At 45.2% G+C, this 18,060-nt stretch overlaps 1 protein-coding gene across 1 annotated transcript in view; it reads left to right on the top strand.

Annotated features, from left to right (window-relative positions):
* Positions 1-18,060, top strand: part of syne1a (spectrin repeat containing, nuclear envelope 1a) — a gene marked incomplete at its 5' end in the record, with an annotated part of 107,988 nt that overhangs the window by 79,606 nt on the left and 10,322 nt on the right. The window contains 34 exons of the mRNA XM_079290869.1: positions 1,571-1,762; positions 2,494-2,625; positions 2,869-2,966; positions 3,179-3,329; positions 3,502-3,630; positions 3,768-3,941; positions 4,061-4,276; positions 4,406-4,507; positions 4,595-4,714; positions 4,801-5,001; positions 5,108-5,281; positions 5,381-5,512; positions 5,662-5,858; positions 6,044-6,176; positions 6,289-6,471; positions 6,594-6,743; positions 6,858-7,034; positions 7,133-7,288; positions 7,379-7,534; positions 7,634-7,804; positions 8,062-8,195; positions 8,288-8,492; positions 9,281-9,463; positions 9,592-9,738; positions 9,851-10,005; positions 10,511-10,658; positions 10,784-10,878; positions 10,991-11,225; positions 11,591-11,785; positions 12,890-13,015; positions 14,054-14,209; positions 14,571-14,729; positions 14,932-15,098; positions 17,443-17,605. Coding sequence (XP_079146995.1) covers positions 1,571-1,762; positions 2,494-2,625; positions 2,869-2,966; positions 3,179-3,329; positions 3,502-3,630; positions 3,768-3,941; positions 4,061-4,276; positions 4,406-4,507; positions 4,595-4,714; positions 4,801-5,001; positions 5,108-5,281; positions 5,381-5,512; positions 5,662-5,858; positions 6,044-6,176; positions 6,289-6,471; positions 6,594-6,743; positions 6,858-7,034; positions 7,133-7,288; positions 7,379-7,534; positions 7,634-7,804; positions 8,062-8,195; positions 8,288-8,492; positions 9,281-9,463; positions 9,592-9,738; positions 9,851-10,005; positions 10,511-10,658; positions 10,784-10,878; positions 10,991-11,225; positions 11,591-11,785; positions 12,890-13,015; positions 14,054-14,209; positions 14,571-14,729; positions 14,932-15,098; positions 17,443-17,605 — 5,412 coding nt within the window. The remainder of the gene's footprint in view (positions 1-1,570; positions 1,763-2,493; positions 2,626-2,868; positions 2,967-3,178; positions 3,330-3,501; positions 3,631-3,767; positions 3,942-4,060; positions 4,277-4,405; positions 4,508-4,594; positions 4,715-4,800; positions 5,002-5,107; positions 5,282-5,380; positions 5,513-5,661; positions 5,859-6,043; positions 6,177-6,288; positions 6,472-6,593; positions 6,744-6,857; positions 7,035-7,132; positions 7,289-7,378; positions 7,535-7,633; positions 7,805-8,061; positions 8,196-8,287; positions 8,493-9,280; positions 9,464-9,591; positions 9,739-9,850; positions 10,006-10,510; positions 10,659-10,783; positions 10,879-10,990; positions 11,226-11,590; positions 11,786-12,889; positions 13,016-14,053; positions 14,210-14,570; positions 14,730-14,931; positions 15,099-17,442; positions 17,606-18,060) is intronic.

An 18,060-nucleotide genomic window follows, 5' to 3' on the forward strand; every position in this document is an offset into this window, starting at 1 on the left:
GCACTGAATACGGGGAAGTTTCCAGACAGTTCTGTCACTGACAATATTTCGTGTATGTGTACCTTGACAGTTTTTTGTGGAAGCATGTAACTTTAACTTTTTAAAAGCAAAACTAATTCAATCAGATGGTTAAACATTCATCCTATGATGTACTGTAGTAACTCAGTAGTAATAATGTTAGTTCTGTTACTCAGGCAAAGGAAATCAGTGTGTGTGTGTGGGGGGGGGGGGGGGGGGGAGCAGCTGGGAGACAGTAAGCCGATTATAGCTCACATATGGCCCCTGTGGAGCTCAGGTCTAAAGGTCCAGTCCATGCGGTCCGGTCCATCTCATCTCCAGGGGGAAAAAACTGTCTGCAAGCGTAGATTATTCGAGCGTTGATACAATGAAAAGAGCAAGAAGTGAGAAAAGATGTGAGGTTATAGAGATGAAGTGAGGGGAGGAAATTGAAGTGGACTATCTCAGGCAGGAAGGGAGCCGAAAGGAATAAAAGAATATCCTGTATATTGAAGGCTTTGGTTACAAATACATTGTGTTTAAAATGTTTTATCGGATGAATCGGGGTTCTGCATTAGGATAGTATTATTTTTTAGGTATTTTTGCACCTCAGTTTTGTGTGGCTCATTTAACTTTCCAGTAAACTCTTCACAGAACAACCACAGTCTGTTCATTTTAACGCGTACACACTCACCACACAGTAAGCAGCTCAGAAACCACTTAAGCGGGTCAGAGGCTTAATCAAATACTTTTGCAGAGTCTAAACTTTCTGCACACATTGTATCTCACTGGAATATATAAAGAACTCCTTTGTCTTTTAACTTGAAACATTACAAGTTTTGCAAAAGCTATTTGATCCTGGGCCAAACGAGAGGAATTTGGGTTAGAATGCCACAGAGAGGCTTTTTTGTGGTAAAGTGTAGAGAGAACGGAGGTTCCCCACTTTCCCAGTGAATCACACAATGACAGCACCGGATAGAAGGAAAAGAGTTACATGACGTCATTCTGTGTTGGGAAAACTTCTCTGGGGAGAATTACCTCCCCATCTCTGTCAAGGGCCCTTGTATCCTTGTGTGAAAGATGGGGATTAAGGTTGTAACTCCCCTTCTTCCATACAAATGTTCCTCTTTTCACACAGCCTGGACGTGAAACGGGAGAGTCTGTTTTTTTGTTTGTTATTTCCCTTGTTAGGAAATGTAAATGGGATATCTTGAAAAGGATTTGGCGGGCAACAGTTTGAAAAAGAGAATGAGAATTGATGTGATAATAACTGGATCTTATAAGGTCTGGGACAAGTTAGAGGCAGAAACAACAAGCGAGCTGAAGGATGCTTCATGTGTACAGTGCATGTTATGAAAAGCGAATAGGGTCATTCACTATGTTTAGTGGAAGCCACTAAACCACCAGAATTAATGTATAATTTTACCTTTTTTCTAAATATAATAAAGAAAAACATCGCTCTTCGGTTTTACCTCTCGTCTGGTGACGAGCGGCCACAAGTAAACGTTGCATCATTTCATTGGGTCACAAACCAAAAAGGTTGAGATTGATAATTGTGTTTACGTCTTTCCAGAATATGCTGTTTGAGATCGAGCAGAAGGTGTCGTATCTCTCAGAGCTGTCCGTCCACAGCGAGAGCTTACTGCTGGAGGGCCGGGCCGAGACGAAAGGAGAGGCGGAGCAACTCACCTTCAAACTGCACTCCCTCAAAGACAGCCTGATGGAGCTGCAGAAGATGCTGCAGGACAAACAAGTTGGCATACAGGTGAGGTCAAGGGTCATTTGTGGTCTATGGACCTCTCCTCTTCCACACCTTCATTTCCCTTCCCCTCCGCGTTACCACACTTTTTTCAATTTCCCAGCTTTTCCTTCCTCCCTGCCTCTGTGTGACTTTTGTTGTGCTGTGTTGCATTATGTGACACTGTGTAACAGCATCAATGGAAGTATTGTGTAAATACTAAAGGTCGTGTCATGCTCCTTCATAAAAGTCCACTGTTTCCCACTATGGAACAACAATAGCCTGTGTGTCTCACAATGGGCCTCAAACAACGGACAAAAGGATGCTACCTCATCTCATGCTAACACTACATGTACTGCAGCAGGTGTGGTTCTGATGTCACAACATTTTGGCTTTGGCCCCTTTGGGGGAAAAAACCAACTACATTTTCTGTGTGTGGTAAAAAATCACTGAATTTCCACTGAAAATGATTTTTCCCTTGTTGCTGACCTCCCTTAATGTGTTCTTTTAGTCAATAATCAGATCCATTAATTCACAAAATGACTCGACAACACAGAGGATCTACAATAGCTCATTTATCTGAGTCTATTTGAAAAATAGGCTGCAATCTTTGTTCCCTTTTCTGTTCTTTACAAACTCACAAACCTTATCACCTCTTCCTCAGAAAGAAAATCTTTTTTTTTTCCCGTCCTTTTTTCACTTCTGTTAATGCTTTTGAGCATTTGACAAGTGTTGACGTCCTTCTGTCTTTCTCCCAGGGTTCACTGCAGGAGCAGGAGGACAGTGAGCCGGACTCGTCTCTGTCCCAGAGTCCCAATGTCCAGGATTGGCTTTCCCAGGCCAGAACCACACGCACCCAGCAGTACCACGACAACCTTCTTCGACAGAGGGTAAGAAGATGAACTTTTGTACAGTTGTATATCTAACGGGCCTGAGCTGATTCCATCTTGATTGCCTGGAGTGCCAAACGGCTGTCATGTTTGGTGCTCATCAATTTAATTAGTGCTGTCGGGCAGAACAAGTCTCTTCTTGATAGCTAATTGGAACCTATTAAGAAAGGAAGTGGTTCTTCTAGATACATCTGATATAACTCTGATTCTTAATGGCCTAAATGCTGTATGTCGACTTCCAAGGAGCTGCAGGAGCAAGTAGCTGAACAGAAGAGGCTGCTCCAGTCTGTAGCCAGCGTTGGAGAGGAGTTACTCCAACAGACCACACCCAATGGGGACAGGTACTTTCCCTCTACTCTTCTCACACTTACTTTGTTGTTCCTTACACAGGGGGAACAAACATTACTCTGCCACACATTAATGAGGAGCTTCTGTGATTTTAGTTCGATGTATTTGTTTATTTGTTATGTTTATTTGAATAAGCAGGGTAAACATTTAATTACATTGGAACTTGCTGGTGAAACACCACGACTCACCCCTCTACCTCCCACAGCGAGGTGTCCATCCCAGGAGGAGTGTTGCTGGAGCCTGAGGCCGTGTCTCCTTTGGACCAGATGAGACAGCGCTGGGAATACTTGAATAAAGATCAGAGCACAAAGCTGCAGCTCTCCCTCAACTCCATGGAACAGGATCAGCTTAGCCCGGTACACAAGGCAAACATCACGGAGTGTGATGTTTTTCATAAATAGTGTTAAGTCGACCCCTGTTCTGAGTTGTCTGAAACTCATTATTTAAAGCTGATTGCATTCTGTAGGTAATTTCAGCTTGCTGCCAGTCTGACCTTTTATATGTCTCATTCGTCCCTCTTGTAAGCAGGTGCTGCACCGGTCCCGTTTGTCCAGCCCCAGTGTGGTGTTCAGAGGCATGTCTGCCAGCCACGACTCTCGCTCTCTCAAAGCTTTGTTTGAGGCCTGCAGTCAGACTCTGGAAAGAATCGCCAATGAGGTGAAGCACAGATTTTCCTTATTTTAATCTCTCATTACTTATTGTTTCCAAGTGGGAATGGTTTCTGTGACTAACAAAAACATTCTCACTGACAGCTTTTCATGCACTGAGTAAATAATCTTTGTTCTTCCTCACAGACGGGGGATGGGGGCAGCAACCTGGCGGCGTCTTTAGGAGGGACAGCAGTCCAGCAGGACCTGTACGCTGCAGTTTCAGCAGCTTCCTCCTGGTTGGATGCTGCTGAGAATCAGCTGCTCTCTGGTCCTGTGCTGCTGTCTGAAGATACAGAGACACAACTTTCCAATCAAGAGGTACTCTTGACACTTGTGTTGTTATAGACACAAAAGGAGGAAATAAACAGACAACACAATTCTAACTCTATTGGATGGAATATATTTGCCATGTCGCTGACCTTTGCTCATCTGTTCAGGGTCTGAATAAACAGCTGAAGGCGATGACCGGGGAGGTAAACCAGTGCAGAGACCTTCTGGGTGGAGGAGCCGGCCGGCTGTGTGGAGGAGAGGAGCAAGCCCTGATGGAGGACACACTGGAGGGCCTGCAGGAGAGGATGGGGCTGCTTGACTCCACCCTGGAGCAACACTGTGATGCTATGAGGGACAGGCTACAGGAATACTCAACCTTCCAGGTGCAATGGCAACTCTATCAATACACCAGTCCGTTTGATTCAACTTGTAAAAGTAAAAAGCGTTGTTTTTTTTGTGAATAGGGAAGTTGCCTCGCTTAGTGAGAACATTGTTTCTGTTGTACTTGACAGAATGAACTGAGGATGCTGTTCACTGCTCTGGGTGAAAATAAACACCTGCTGCTACAGAAGATGGCTGGAACTGTGGACAGACCTGCGTCCAAACAGATAGAGGTATAATACCGACCATACAAAATATAGAAATCCCACAGATGCAGCGAATTGGCAGTAGCTTCATTAAATGTGTTGCATCTTTTGTAGACATTGTCAGAGGTAGAGGAGAGTCTGAGAGAGTTTGAGCAGAGAGTGACGGAGCTGAAGACAAGAGCAGAGGGACTCCAATCCGACAGGATCTCCAACCAGGAACTTCTCAAACTACAGGTAATATCAGATTCCCTATGGAGCTCTTTTCTTCTTTCTCTTCCACTGTGCCCCGCTGGTGATAACATGTTGATGGTTTCGTGTAGGATGCATACGAGGAGCTGGTTCTGATGGTGGGTTCCAGACGTAGCAGCCTGAACCACGGCTTGTCTCTCAAGGCTCAGTATGAAGCTGCACTTCATGACCTCACAGACCTGGTGGACACCGCCCAGGACAAGATGGCTGCCGATCAGAAGATGACAGTGGCTTCTGTCATAGAGGTCCAGATGTTACTGGAGAAACACAAAGTAAGGAGGGTGGTGAAAGGGGGTCGCAGTATATTTGTTGTTCACCTGGAGACTTATTTCTTTCTTTTCTAACATTGTCTTTCAAACATGTTTTCCTTAAATACAGGAGTTTTTCCAGGGTCTGGAGTGCCATATGATCCTCACCCAGGCACTCTATAGTAAAGTGTCCAGTCTGGTGGCGCAGAGGGAAAGCCAGGCCCTGGAGGAGACCATGGCCTTAGCCCACAGTGTGCTCAAACAGGCCCACAGGAGGGGAGTGGAGCTGGAGGGCATACTTGAGGTGGGAATGAGTGACAACAAATAGGAACAGTACAAAGTTAAATATAACATGTAGAATGAATTAACTTAGCCACTCTCCTCTGCCTCCTCTCTTTAACAGTCATGGAGCAGGCTTGTGGAAGACTACCAGGCTGTGTGTAGACAGCTGGAGGCTGTGGAATGTAGCATCCCTACTGTAGGCCTGGTCGAGGAGACGGAGGATAGACTTGTTGAAAGGATCGGCCTCTTCCAGGTTAGTACGGTAAACAGGCTGGACACGCATAGATGCCCAAATACATACATCCTTATACTGCACGACGCGATCAAGATGTCATCTGACGTACCCTGAAAGCTGTAGTCAAGCATGCTTGGTATAATATGAACTATCCCTCTGTCCTCTAGCGTCTGAAGGCCAGCCTGACGAAGCATCAGTCCCAGCTGTACCAGGTCCTGGAGGAGGGCAAGAGGCTTCTTCTGTCTGTTGGCTGCTCAGACTTGGAGAACCAGCTAACCCAGCTGGGAGATCACTGGCTCTCCTCCACTACCAAGGTCAACAAGGAGCTGCACCGCCTTGATTCCACGCTTAAACACTGGAGCAGGTCTGTGTCTAACAATAGTCTGAGTTTGTTTTGTCTGACAGCGTGCCAAGAATCAAATCAGTATTGTAGCTATGTGAGTCACCGATCCTGTTTGTGATACCCTGAGGCTCAATACAGAAAGAAATATTCCTTTCAGAAGCTGTCGAAACTAAAATATCACATTTTGTCCTGTGTGTCACCTTCAGGTACCAGAGTGAGTCAGCAGAGTTGAGCCACTGGTTGCATTCGGCTCTGGACCAGCTGGAGTTCTGGACGACCCAGTCAGTGACAGTGCCTCAGGAGCTAGAGACCGTCAGAGACCACCTGTATGCCTTCCTGGTTAGTTTGAGCAGCAACAATGTACCGCACACTTAAAATAATATCGTCTCTGTTGTTCATGAACGCATGGTTAGATTGCAACTGAACTCGCGGCCATATTTGCTTCTGACAGGAATTTTCCAAAGAGGTGGATGCTAAGTCGTCCCTTCGTTCGTCTGTGCTGAGCACAGGCAACCAGCTTCTGCGACTGAAAAGAGTAGATACAGCTGGTCTCAGGACGGCATTGGGCCACATTGACACTCAGTGGGCTGAGCTGTTGACTCGTATTCCTGTAGTACAAGAGAAGCTACACCAGGTCTGAGAACAGCAGCCGTTCAACTTTAATGTTTGTCAATTGTTGCACAATTTTTCTTCCCAAGAGGTTTTTGTCCTAGCTGGTGCTGTATACATTGTAACCCCTCTGCTGTCGTCCCTTAGTTGCAGATGGAGAAGCTGGCTTCCCGGCACGCCATCACAGAGCTGATGAGCTGGATCTCTCTCTTGGAAAACCTCATACAGGAGGACCAGAACAAAATCATGGGAGCTGTAGGCTCAGAGTTGGTCCAGGACTTCTTACAGAAGTATAAGGTAGAAAACTGTTTTGTTTTTCTGATAACAACCAAAGAGTTCAGTAGTTATGTATGTTGTGTCTTTTCTCTTATCCCCTCTTCCTCATCACAGTGTCTCTTTTATATTTCACAGGGTTTCCGCATAGATCTGACCTGTAAGCAGTTGACTGTGGACTTTGTGAACCAGTCAGTGCTGCAGATCAGCAGTCAAGATGTGGAGGGAAAGCGCAGTGACAAAACAGACTTTGCTGAGAAGCTGGGAGCTATGAACAGACGATGGCAGATACTACAGGGGCTCATTGCTGAAAAGGTAATGTTTCAGTTACAGTGTCACAGACCTGACTGTTTTCTTCTTATATTTGCAGTTTCTGAGTTCTAAAATTGTTCTGAATTCCGTCTATATTTTAGATTCAGCTTTTGGAAGGACTTTTGGAAGGTTGGTTGGAGCATGAAAATGGAGTTCAGGCCTTGAATACCTGGCTCACACTACAGGAGGATAAACTGAAGAAGAGACACAGGATAGAGGATGTGGCGTCTGTGCAGAATGCACTTAAAGACTGTCAGGTACACATGCATACACCGATGCTATGGATGCAACACACAGTTTGAGTTTTATTTTTTAGGAAGTAAAAACAAAGGATTTGTTTGCTGCAGGAGTTGGAGGAATTAGTGAAGGAAAAAGAGAAGGATCTACAGAAAGCTGAGGAACGAGGGAATGCTCTCATCCAGGATAAGACAGGAGCCGCCTGCTCTGTCGTCAAAGAGACCCTTAAAGGACTGAACCAATCCTGGGCTCATTTGGACCACATGGTGAGCTTTGTGGAACCCTTACCCTCATGATTGTTGCCTAGATCTCCCCATTGTACTTTCAAGATGCTTACACGTTTTGTCTCCCACCTTTCCTATCAGATAAGCCAGATGAAGGTGAGCCTGCGGTCCATGCTGGAGCAGTGGACGCTGTACCGGCGAGCTTCAGAGGAGATTAATGGTTACCTGATGGAGGGGAGGTACTCTGTGTCCAGGCTGCGTCTTCTAAACGGGTCTCTAGAGGCAGTACAGCAACAGGTGGAGAGTCTGGAGGTGAGGAGTGCAGATGTGTGCAGAGTGGCACACCGCTGAAAAGACTTTGCGTCTGTTATTAGTACATAAAGTCATGCTCGAGATAGTTTACTGCAACAACTATTGCAGGTCAGTGTGAACGGAAACATCTGCTCAGTGTCCCAAAAGACAATTGGCAGTGATGTCTCTTTTTGAGATAATGAATAGAATGTGTTAAGCTAATTTTTTACAAGCTTTGAAGATGAAATTAACCTTTTGTGGGCCTCTGTGTTTTTAAGAACCTGCAGTACGAGATGGATAAACAGGAGAGCAGCCTGAAGAAGTTTGGCTCTGTAACACACCAGCTACTGACAGAGTGCCACCCATCTGTGGCTGAAACACTCAACACAGCCCTCCAGGACGTCAACATCAGGTAAGGGTAACAAAAGTGACTTCAAATCAAAGTGCAGCAACTTCTGAGCTGAGGTCAATGTGTAGCAATGTGTTTCTCCTCCTCTGTTACAGGTGGAACAGTCTGCTCGAGCAGATCTCAGAACAGCTGAGGAGCAGTAAAGCCCTGCTGGGGCTGTGGCAGCGCTACAGGTCATCGTGTGGCCAGTGCGTGACAGCGGTTCACAAACAGGAAGAACGAGCTGATCGCCTGCTGAAGAGCGCCACAGACAGGGAGATCACAGAGGAGGAGAGCAGCGCCTGGATAATGGACTGTGATGTGGGTAGAGATGGGACAGTGTAACACAGTCCACGATATGATTACGTGAAACTAATTCTGTCAGCAGTTGAAGCTTACCCCCAGCCTCCTTTCTGATATGTTGTGAATAAGCTCCAAAGTGGCTTGTCAGCTCACTGTGAGGATTCACAAAGCCTCTAACCCCGCTGCAGAATACCAAATTGCACCCTGCTCTATTGTCCGCTTGAATGTAGATTCACAGCACAATCTAACAAAAGCCCTTTGAAAAGGAGACCGCAAAGGGAAAGACAGGCCCCTGATTTACACTACAGGGGTCCCACAGTGTCACGCTGAGCATTTAGGGCCATGCTGGGCAATGTCTGGAGAAAGACTGTCAAAATAACGGTCTGCATACAGTATTAGGACAGAGGATCGCTGATTCAAACTTACAGTAGACAATTAGTGGTTGAGAACTCTTAACTGTTGTTTGTACATGAGCTTTCTGGAAAGGCTTTTTACAAGAAAGCCTTTCACCAAACCTTCAGCAAAAGGATCACATGGCCCTCTTTGGGACTGGAACCTTTTCAAAACTCACTGAATAAGCACCTAAATATGAAAACATGCATCAGCTTCTCTTAAATTCTGACGTTTTGGATATGTCAAGAGTTCCTTTATTAAGTCTTTCATTGCTTTTGCATTGAAAATACAGTCCAGTCTACCCTGTGCCATTAGTGTACATGTAAATAAATACCATGACTTTCTCCAACTTCTCGAAACATTTCGTCATTCTGTTCCTAACCTGCCTCTCTCTGATGACATTACTGTTGCAGGCGTGCCTTGGTGACCAAGCCTCAGTGCAGCAGTCCCTCAAGCAGCTGCAGGCTTTAGGGGAGCAGCTGAAGAGCCAAGTTGACGCCTCCTCCTCTGCAGCCCTCCAGTCTGACCACCTGTCACTCACACAGCGTCTAGCAACACTGGAGCACGCCCTTCACAGGCAGCAGGAAGTACTGCAGGTAGGAAAGCAGGGATTGTTGGGCATAGGAAGAATGACATACACATCACTGTTTTCCATGTAAAACCTCAATATATGAATATGTTAAGCCATCACTTCTGTATTCTCACTGTTTCTGTCTGACTGCAGTCTGCATCTCAGGCCTGTGAGGGCTTCAGAGAGCAGTTGGACACACTGGTCCGTGAGGCTGAGGAAGCTGAGGAGGTGCTGAAGGAGTCTGACCCAGTCGGCTCACCAGAGCTCATTGTGGTCCAGACACAGATGGAAAAACTGAAGGTACAAAAAACGTTGCTGTATTATCTGTGTTGAAACATCTGCTGCATTTTCACCAAAAAGTCTGTGTAAATTGATCAAGCTGGTCTTACTTAAGATAATAATGCATTCCCAGGTTTACCTGTTGAAGCTGAGCAGTCTCTCTCCAGACCTGGAGCGTGTTAACGAGTCGGTGTACAGACTGCCCGTCAGTGACAGAGATGTTAAACGGCTGCAAAGTCTCAACAGAGCATGGGCCGCTCACTCCGCTCACCTCACTGAGAGGTTCAGGTACCTAAAACCTTCAGATTTCCCGTGTTTAAATACATATTAAATAGGATTAGTTATGTTTGTTGTTGTTGAAACGTTAAATAATTCAAATTTCACCTTCGGTGTAACAACGGAACTATAAATGTGAACTATAGAGTGTTCCTGTAATGTTCTCACATTACAGGATGACTTGTTGATTTCACTTTAGATTTTGTAATGCTCTCCCTCCCTCCTTGCAGTGGCTATTTGAGTGGGAGGTTTTAAAGGAAAGCGTTACAATGAAATCCATGAGTCATGGTCTCAAATTGAAAGGCCATGCTCTTGAATAAAGAAAGTAAAAAGTAAACCTTCTTATATACAGTCTATGCTTTTTACTTTGAAATTCAATGTTCGGACTAATTCTCTTTTTGTATTGTTTATCTTTACAATGTCATACCTTAAAAGAGTGTAATTTTTCGCCAAAAAAACCAACTTTTTCTGTTAATATTGTTTGTGTTCCAAACAACTTTCCTCTGTCCATCTCCAGTAAACTGCAGGCAGTGTTGCTCCAACAGAAGAGTTTCCTCCAGAAGTGTGAGCTGTGGATGGAGTTCCTGTCTCAGACTGAACACAAGCTGGCCGCTGACATTTCAGGAAACTACCTGAATCTGCTGGAGCAGCAGAGAGACCATGAGGTCAGAGAAGCATTGAATTTACATGTGCATCTAATGCTGTCTTTGTAGGTAGTCTATGTGTGTTGCTGTATATATGTATATATATATATATATGTATATATATGTGTGTGTGTGTGTTCTTGCAGTTGTTCCAGGCAGAGATGTTTAGCAGGCAACAGATTCTCTACTCCATCATCAATGATGGCCATCATATGTTGGACCAGGGCCAAGTGGATGACAGGTAAAGACACACACACAGACGCACACAATCCTATATATGGAAATGTCCTCTCTCATATAAATGTATCCAGTGGGGAGGAGCATACATACTCTCGCTCTTGTCCCCCTCACAGAGACGATTTCAGTGTGAAGCTGGCCTTGTTGAGCAATCAGTGGCAAGGTGTAGTGAGACGGGCCCAGCAACGAAGGGGCATTATTGATAGTCTGGTCCGGCAGTGGCAGAACTACCGGGAGATGGCAGAGAAGCTGCTACAATGGCTTCAAGAAGTGACTTGTGATCCAGATGAACATCAGCCGGGAGAACCAGTCGCCTTGCAGCAGGCCAGGAACCTATTAGATCAGATTCAGGTCAGTCCTTCACTTATAACCTTAATCAAACTTCTAATCTTCTCTGAAGTGACTTTTTCTGAAATATTTATGCTTTATTATCTCTGCAAGTCACAAATCCAATGGATTCAGTCACTCACACTCCCACTTCGCCCAAACGAATTACTTTCTATTGAAGCTTATTTTAAAAGTTTTCATTATTTACGAGGTCACTGGAAGATGTATCCGATTTAAAAAATACTTCTAAACACTTCAAACTTACCACTAAATTGTCCAAAGCAACTCTAAACGTGTCACTGACAAACCCTCACCTCTTCTCCGGCCTTTAGACTCCCTTAGTTAACCTGTACCCTCTCTGCCCATTCTCCCTGTCTCTGCTCCTCCAGCTGAGGGAGCGAGTGCTGCAGAGGCGGCAGGGCGGCTACATCCTGACGGTGGAGGCCGGCCGGAGCCTGCTGCTGTCGGCCGATGACAGGGCCGAGTCCACCCTGCAGACGGAGCTGATGGACATTCAGGAGAGGTGGAGGCACGCCCACCACCGCCTGGACCAGCAGAGGAGGGAGCTGCACGGCTTGCTCAAGGTAAGACAAAAACTGATGTTTTCATACTTTTTCTCTTGGTCTTTTCTTGTCTAAGCTACAGCAAAACATCTGACACCGTAACATAAAGACTGTCTGTTTTATTTATTTATTTTCATTATACATGCAGTAGATTGGCAGTTTTTTAGGGGGAAGAGAGAAGCGTTATTGGAGCAGAGTCTGTGTTCGAGGCTGGCTAGAAGCTGTGTCTCTACCGTGCTGCAGTGAGAAGGGTGCCGAAGGGCATCTGAGCCCTTAATGAGCCCGCTCCGTTGTACATGCAGGACACTGAAACCAAGTTATCACATGAATTATGCAACGCTGCATCTTAACTCCTGAAAAGAAGTGAAGGACAAAGACGGAGCCCACTCACTTCTGTCTTCAGATAAATTGCGCACATGCTGGAGCAGTACAACATGGCTTAACATGGCACAAAAATAATTAAATGTCAGGCCAGGGCACACACACACACACACACACACACACACACACATGCAGAGTGCAGACACTGCGCAGTGAGCTGTAATGATTTGAACTCTGCGAGGTAGATTTTGCAGACTGTGTTTTAAATTGGACTGAGTGACGCACTATAAAAGATGCATCCGGGAATTTGGCTTTTTTTGTTGAACATATTCTTCTACGAATAGCAGCGACTGAAGGTATTTTTGTCCGACCCTGGCTCTTCTTTGACCATGACTCTTGCTTCGGGTATGCCACTTTGCTGCAGCATGTCTTGCCAAATATTACCCTGTTTTATGCTGAATGGGACCGTTATTCAGAATAGCTTTAATCCGCACCCTTTGGAGCAGAACCTCTCATTCGTTAATTCTCTTCTTTGGCTCTTGGATTTTTGCTGTATCACTGTTTTCATGGGGTTGCTTAGGAGGTTCAGGGCTCAGTGAGCTGTAAACGGCATGATTGTTGATGTGGCCTGACTTAAACCTTGCGTTGATGTGTGTGTGTGTGTGTGTGTGTCAGTTTATTATGTATTCTGCAGCTGCAGGAAGAATTTAAAACAACTTTCCCAAGAACGAGAAGCCCTGCAATCTGTGCGTGTGTGTGTGTTTTCTGCTCCTATTCTTACTGTGTGTGTTTGTGTGTGTATAGAACTGGGAGCGATGTGAGAAGGGCATTAATGCGTCGCTGGAGAAGCTGCGGGCCTTCAAGAGGAAGCTGTCTGGGTCACTGCCTGACCACCATGAGGAGCTGCACTTAGAGCAAATCAGATGCAAGGTGAGAAGAATCTAATATACACACATTTAAATTGTGTTTTCTTCCTGGTTTATGTTTTGCATCTATGCAAGACACACGGGAAATCTCTCTCTCTGTCTCTGTCTGTCTTTCACACACCCACCAACAGACACAGACGTGTCCTCCCTTTACCTTAATCTGACTATGGGGACAAACAGATAAACAGACCAACCAGAAGCAAACATTTAATTTGTATTATTATGTCTCAAATGATGCTAAAATAGGATTCTGCTGGAATGAGCAAACGTGGACGCGTATTGTTCCCACAGCAGTCCTTTCATTTTTGTGTGAAAATTGTCATTATAATAATTTGCAGTTTGTTGTTAACCACTGTACAGTGTATGCAGTCATGTTTCATGCATGACATGTCCTGAGCTCCTCAGGGAGGAGGAGGAGGAGGAGGAGGAGGAGGAGGGCTCTGAGAATAGCTGCACATAGTCAGCCGAGGGAAAAGAGGGGGGGTGGGGAGAGAAGGACAGAGAGGGTGCGTGCGCATGAGAGTGAGAGAGCATCCCTGCTTGCAGTGGGGGGTATATTCTTGCATGTGTGTGTGCTTCCTTTTGTGCGTATTGCATAATGGAGACGTTCTCCAGGTCGACAAATGATTACAACGCCGCAAAACCGTCACAATGACGGACGAGGAGGCGACACGAGGTTTGATGTCTGTTACCTTATCGAGCCTTTAACCTTGGATGGAGCTGTTTTGTATGTGAATGTAACATGTTACTCTTATTTATTTCAGAAGAGCATTGCATTGCATTTAGAAGAAATTGTGAATTTTTTTTTTTTTTTTGCTGTGATATTTTATGTCAGTTTACTGTTTTGGTCCTCCTCATCACTATTTATGAGGGTGCAGCAGCTGCAGTTGAGCGTCAGTCGTCCTGTTCTGTGGGTTTTCTTGCTTTAGACTTTGGCTTGTTGGTTAGCAGGCGAGTCTGAGTGTATCTTCACATTTTAAGGATTATGGGTCACCTCTCGGCGTTTGTGTAAATCATTTCTTCTCATGTCATGTGGTTGCAGGAGCTGGAGAGCAGTGTGGCGGGCTGGACCGATGACCTCACTTCCTTGTTCCTGCTGAGGGACTCCTTGGAGGGCGTGGTCAATGCAGATGACATCACAGTCCTACAGGAACGCCTCCAGCTGCTACAGCGCCAGTGGGGGGAGGTCTGCCACCAGGTAGATTCACACAGTACACATGAGCATGATTTTTTTTTTTAAAAGCATTCTTGGGTGTTTTGAAAGGCTGATGTTTTATTTTAGAGCTTTCGCTGTGTAATCTCAGACTCATTTGTGTTACAACCTGTCGTGCCTTCTTCACTTTGTGGATTCAACTTGTGCCTTTAGCAACGGTGCTGTCAGCCGTGGTACATTTGTCAGAGTAAGAGTTCAGTGGTGGCTAACTTTCCACTTCTTACTGTTCATTGTGAGCGGTGTGTTACTGTGAAGTGGAGATTGAGAGGTTCAGAATGATTACCAGGACTGGGCATATTCTCGTTGATGCTTCTCTCACATCCTCCCTTCCCCACTGTCCCCTCAGCTTTCCCTGCGCAGGCAGCAGGTGAGCGAGAAGCTGAACGAGTGGGCAGTGTTCAATGAGAAAAACAAGGAGCTGTGTGAGTGGCTCACACAGATGGAGAGCAAGGTCTCTCAGAATGGAGACATCAGCATTGAAGAGATGATCGAAAAGCTGCGCAAGGTGATTTAACGCAACAAAGCAACACACCTAAAGTGTGTAAATGAACGAAACACGACACTTCTATCCACGAAGACGTTCACTCGGTACAACCGCAGTGTTGAGTCCAGATTGTTTTGACAATTCCAGATCTTGGCCGCCGTTCTGCACAGATGGATTTGTTTACTTTGTTTATTTATTTACCTCCTTGATGTCTCTCTACCAGGACTACCAGGAAGAGATCAGTGTAGCTCTGGAGAACAAGCAGCAGCTGCAGATTATGGGCGCACGCCTGGCCAGGTCCAGCCAAGACAGCAAGGCGGCCGAGATCCAACACAAACTCAGCAAAGTCAGCGAGCGCTGGCAACACCTGCTGGACCTCATCGCTGCCAGGTGGGTAAAGTGAAGGTTGGAGAGGAAAGACTTTTAAAAAAGTGTGTACTAGAACAATTGTAGACAAGTTTATGTACACGCCATCACGTTTGGCTGTAGCTTGTGGTCTGATCAATGAAAAATATGTATACAGAGTCGTCGCAGTGTAATTATTTGGACGAAAAGAGAAAGGTAATTACTCTTCACACTTCTGGTCCTCTGCTGCATCACTCCTCCCAGTGGAGAGGAGGTTTTTTTTTTATCAGGGAAGGCCTGCCTTGACCTCGGTTTGTGACACATGGTGGAAGAATTCATTTTCCCACAATGCTGCTGAGGCATTTCCTGAGTCTTCCGGCTGTTATCCTCTGGGACTATAGTGGATGAAGGAATAAAGGGGAGCACAGTGTCTGACCTCATGCAGACAGCTGTGCTCTCTTTGTCTCTAATAGAAGTCTGTTACTAAACAACAGGACAGACAGTTTGTAGCTGTCTCAGAGTATAGAATACTTTACAATGTCGGGTTTTCTTTACACTTTTTTTTCTTGTGGATCAATTTATTGATATCTTCTGGAGGTTTTATTTCATGAAGAAACAAGGATCTATTATTCTCCAGCGGATATGGTTCACAGGAAACCTTTTCTTCTTGATGTGCACTATCCGTTGAGGTTTGCTCACATGCACGGAGCCTCCAGCCTTTGCTTCTGTTCATCCCATTTGTGTGTATTCGGTGTATGACACTCAGACACAGGCCAGCTCTGTGGCACATGCCTCTGACTGTAAGTCTGTTTTTAGAAACAGCAGCACTTGTCACTCTCAGGCACCCACCCACACACACACACACACACACACACGACTGTTGGGGTTTTCTTTTTTTTAACCTTGGGAGAGCAACAGTTGAGTAGTCCCAGTTGTGCCAGCCCACCACTACCTGCTTGCCCTCCCCTTCTGCACAGAGTTTAGAGTAAGTTCCATGTGGAGCACACAGAGAAAAGAGAAGAGTGTTTGGATCAACACCGTTACGCTTCCTGACATCAACGTTGTCTTTGAGAATACCTCACCCCCCCCCCCCCATGGTTTTGGATTTAGGGGCGGATAATATGGCAGGATGCCCGAGTGAGGATCTGCCGGATTGTGACTGCGATGTCAACAGGCAGGACAAACTTGAGAATTTGTGTTGAAACTGTTTTTTTGAGACTGCATTGCACACGACGAGAGTCTTGAAAGAGCTCCGTGTGCTTTCCTCATGCAAAGCCTATTTTTCTCATTCTCTTAAAATAGATTATGTTTTGTGTTATTATCAAACTCCTGCTGTCTGCAGCGTTATTTATGAAGAGTGCTGCAGCATCCAGATAGGAATATTTTCAGTATGTTTCTGCTCTGCATAGTGCTACATGTTCTTTCTGCAATGTTTATTATATTTATTTTGTTTTAGCCTCATGGTTTAGTGGAGATCTGGTTTAACTAGTATATTCTTAAATGTTGTTTAAACAAGTCTTGGTTTCTGGCATAGAGTGGAGGTTACTACACAGGACAGATAGTTCAGACAACAGCAGGAGTGTTCCTCTCATTGTTACTGAGGGTGTAGAATCATTGTTTGATTGACAGCTAAATAAACCTGACCCAGTCAAGCTGAGCAACCGTATACAATAAGTTAAAACAAACGCTGCTTACACTTTCATGATTTGGACCAGTGTGTGCAGTAGATACTGTGTGATGCTATGCAATATATCATCCTATAATGTAACCAGTGAAATGACTGTCTCCTACAGCATATTGTGGGACGCCTCAAAGCAGCTTTAGGAATGTTGTGAATGTGGTGTGCAGCTGATACCATGCAGCACATCATGCCGCGTCACATTAGAGCTGCAGTGAAAGAAGAGTAGACCTGCTGAATGTGTCTATTGTTACCAGATCATGGACTTTGGTTTGTTTATGTAACATTAAATGGGCAACGCCTTCACTCTTTTCAACAACTCCATAATAAATGGTTCCCACTTGTTATGCAGGGTCAAGTAAGGATTCATCACTTCCAACTTAGTTATCTGTGCCGATCAGAAATGCTCCTCCTCATCCTCATGTTCCTCTTCTGCTCTGTTTCGCTGAACATGGCACACTTTAGCTCTTTATCTCTTGTCTGTAGATGAAAACGTGCTTTTTAAAAACCTTTCCATGGCGTTAACACCAATATTTCTTCTGATATTCCTTTATTTGATGCTGCGATCAGTGATTTTCCAGTTATATATTTGCAGCATGTTTTATGGTTTGTTGTTGAGCAAGTCCTCCCTTATTACATGACATGCCTCAGTGTTTACAGTTGTACCATCTCTTGACGCTGACTCGCTCTCTGAATCCGTTTGTCCACCAGGGTGAAGAAGTTGAGGGAGACCCTCGTGGCGGTGCAGCAGTTGGATAAAAACATGAGCAGCCTGCGCTCATGGCTGGCTCACATCGAGACAGAGCTGTCCAGGCCCATCGTCTACGACAACTGTGACGACCAGGAGATTCAGAGGAAACTCAACCAGCAGCAGGCAAGTGGGACCACACGCTAAGCAGAAGAGTTTATTGATGTCCTAAATTAAAGGAATGAGAAATTAACCAGCACATTCTCTGTTTAAGAGTTACAAAATGTTTGATTAAGGAAATGACATCATGTCTTGCACGCATACTACAAGACATATGCTCACTCTGATGGGCAAGCACCTTCACAGACACAAACAAGCACACGTGGACTTTGTGAGTATCTACTTTTCTGAAAAAAAGTAAACAACAGCAGGACATTATGACTCAAACTGCGTTGGTGGAAAATGAGTGGCACTGAATCACAGGAGGAAATCACAGCGTGACTCATGCGTACATTTCTGGCTGTTTGTTTAAAGCTAGCTTTAATTCTGACACCCCGCTGACCTCTTTCCTCTCCAGAGCTGCAGAGTTAGCAAACGCAGACATTTACTGTACCTAAAGCAGGCCGACTGTGTTCATGTTG

Source organism: Melanostigma gelatinosum (assembly GCF_949748355.1).
Source record: "Melanostigma gelatinosum genome assembly, chromosome: 19".
Lineage (NCBI taxonomy): Eukaryota > Metazoa > Chordata > Actinopteri > Perciformes > Zoarcidae > Melanostigma > Melanostigma gelatinosum.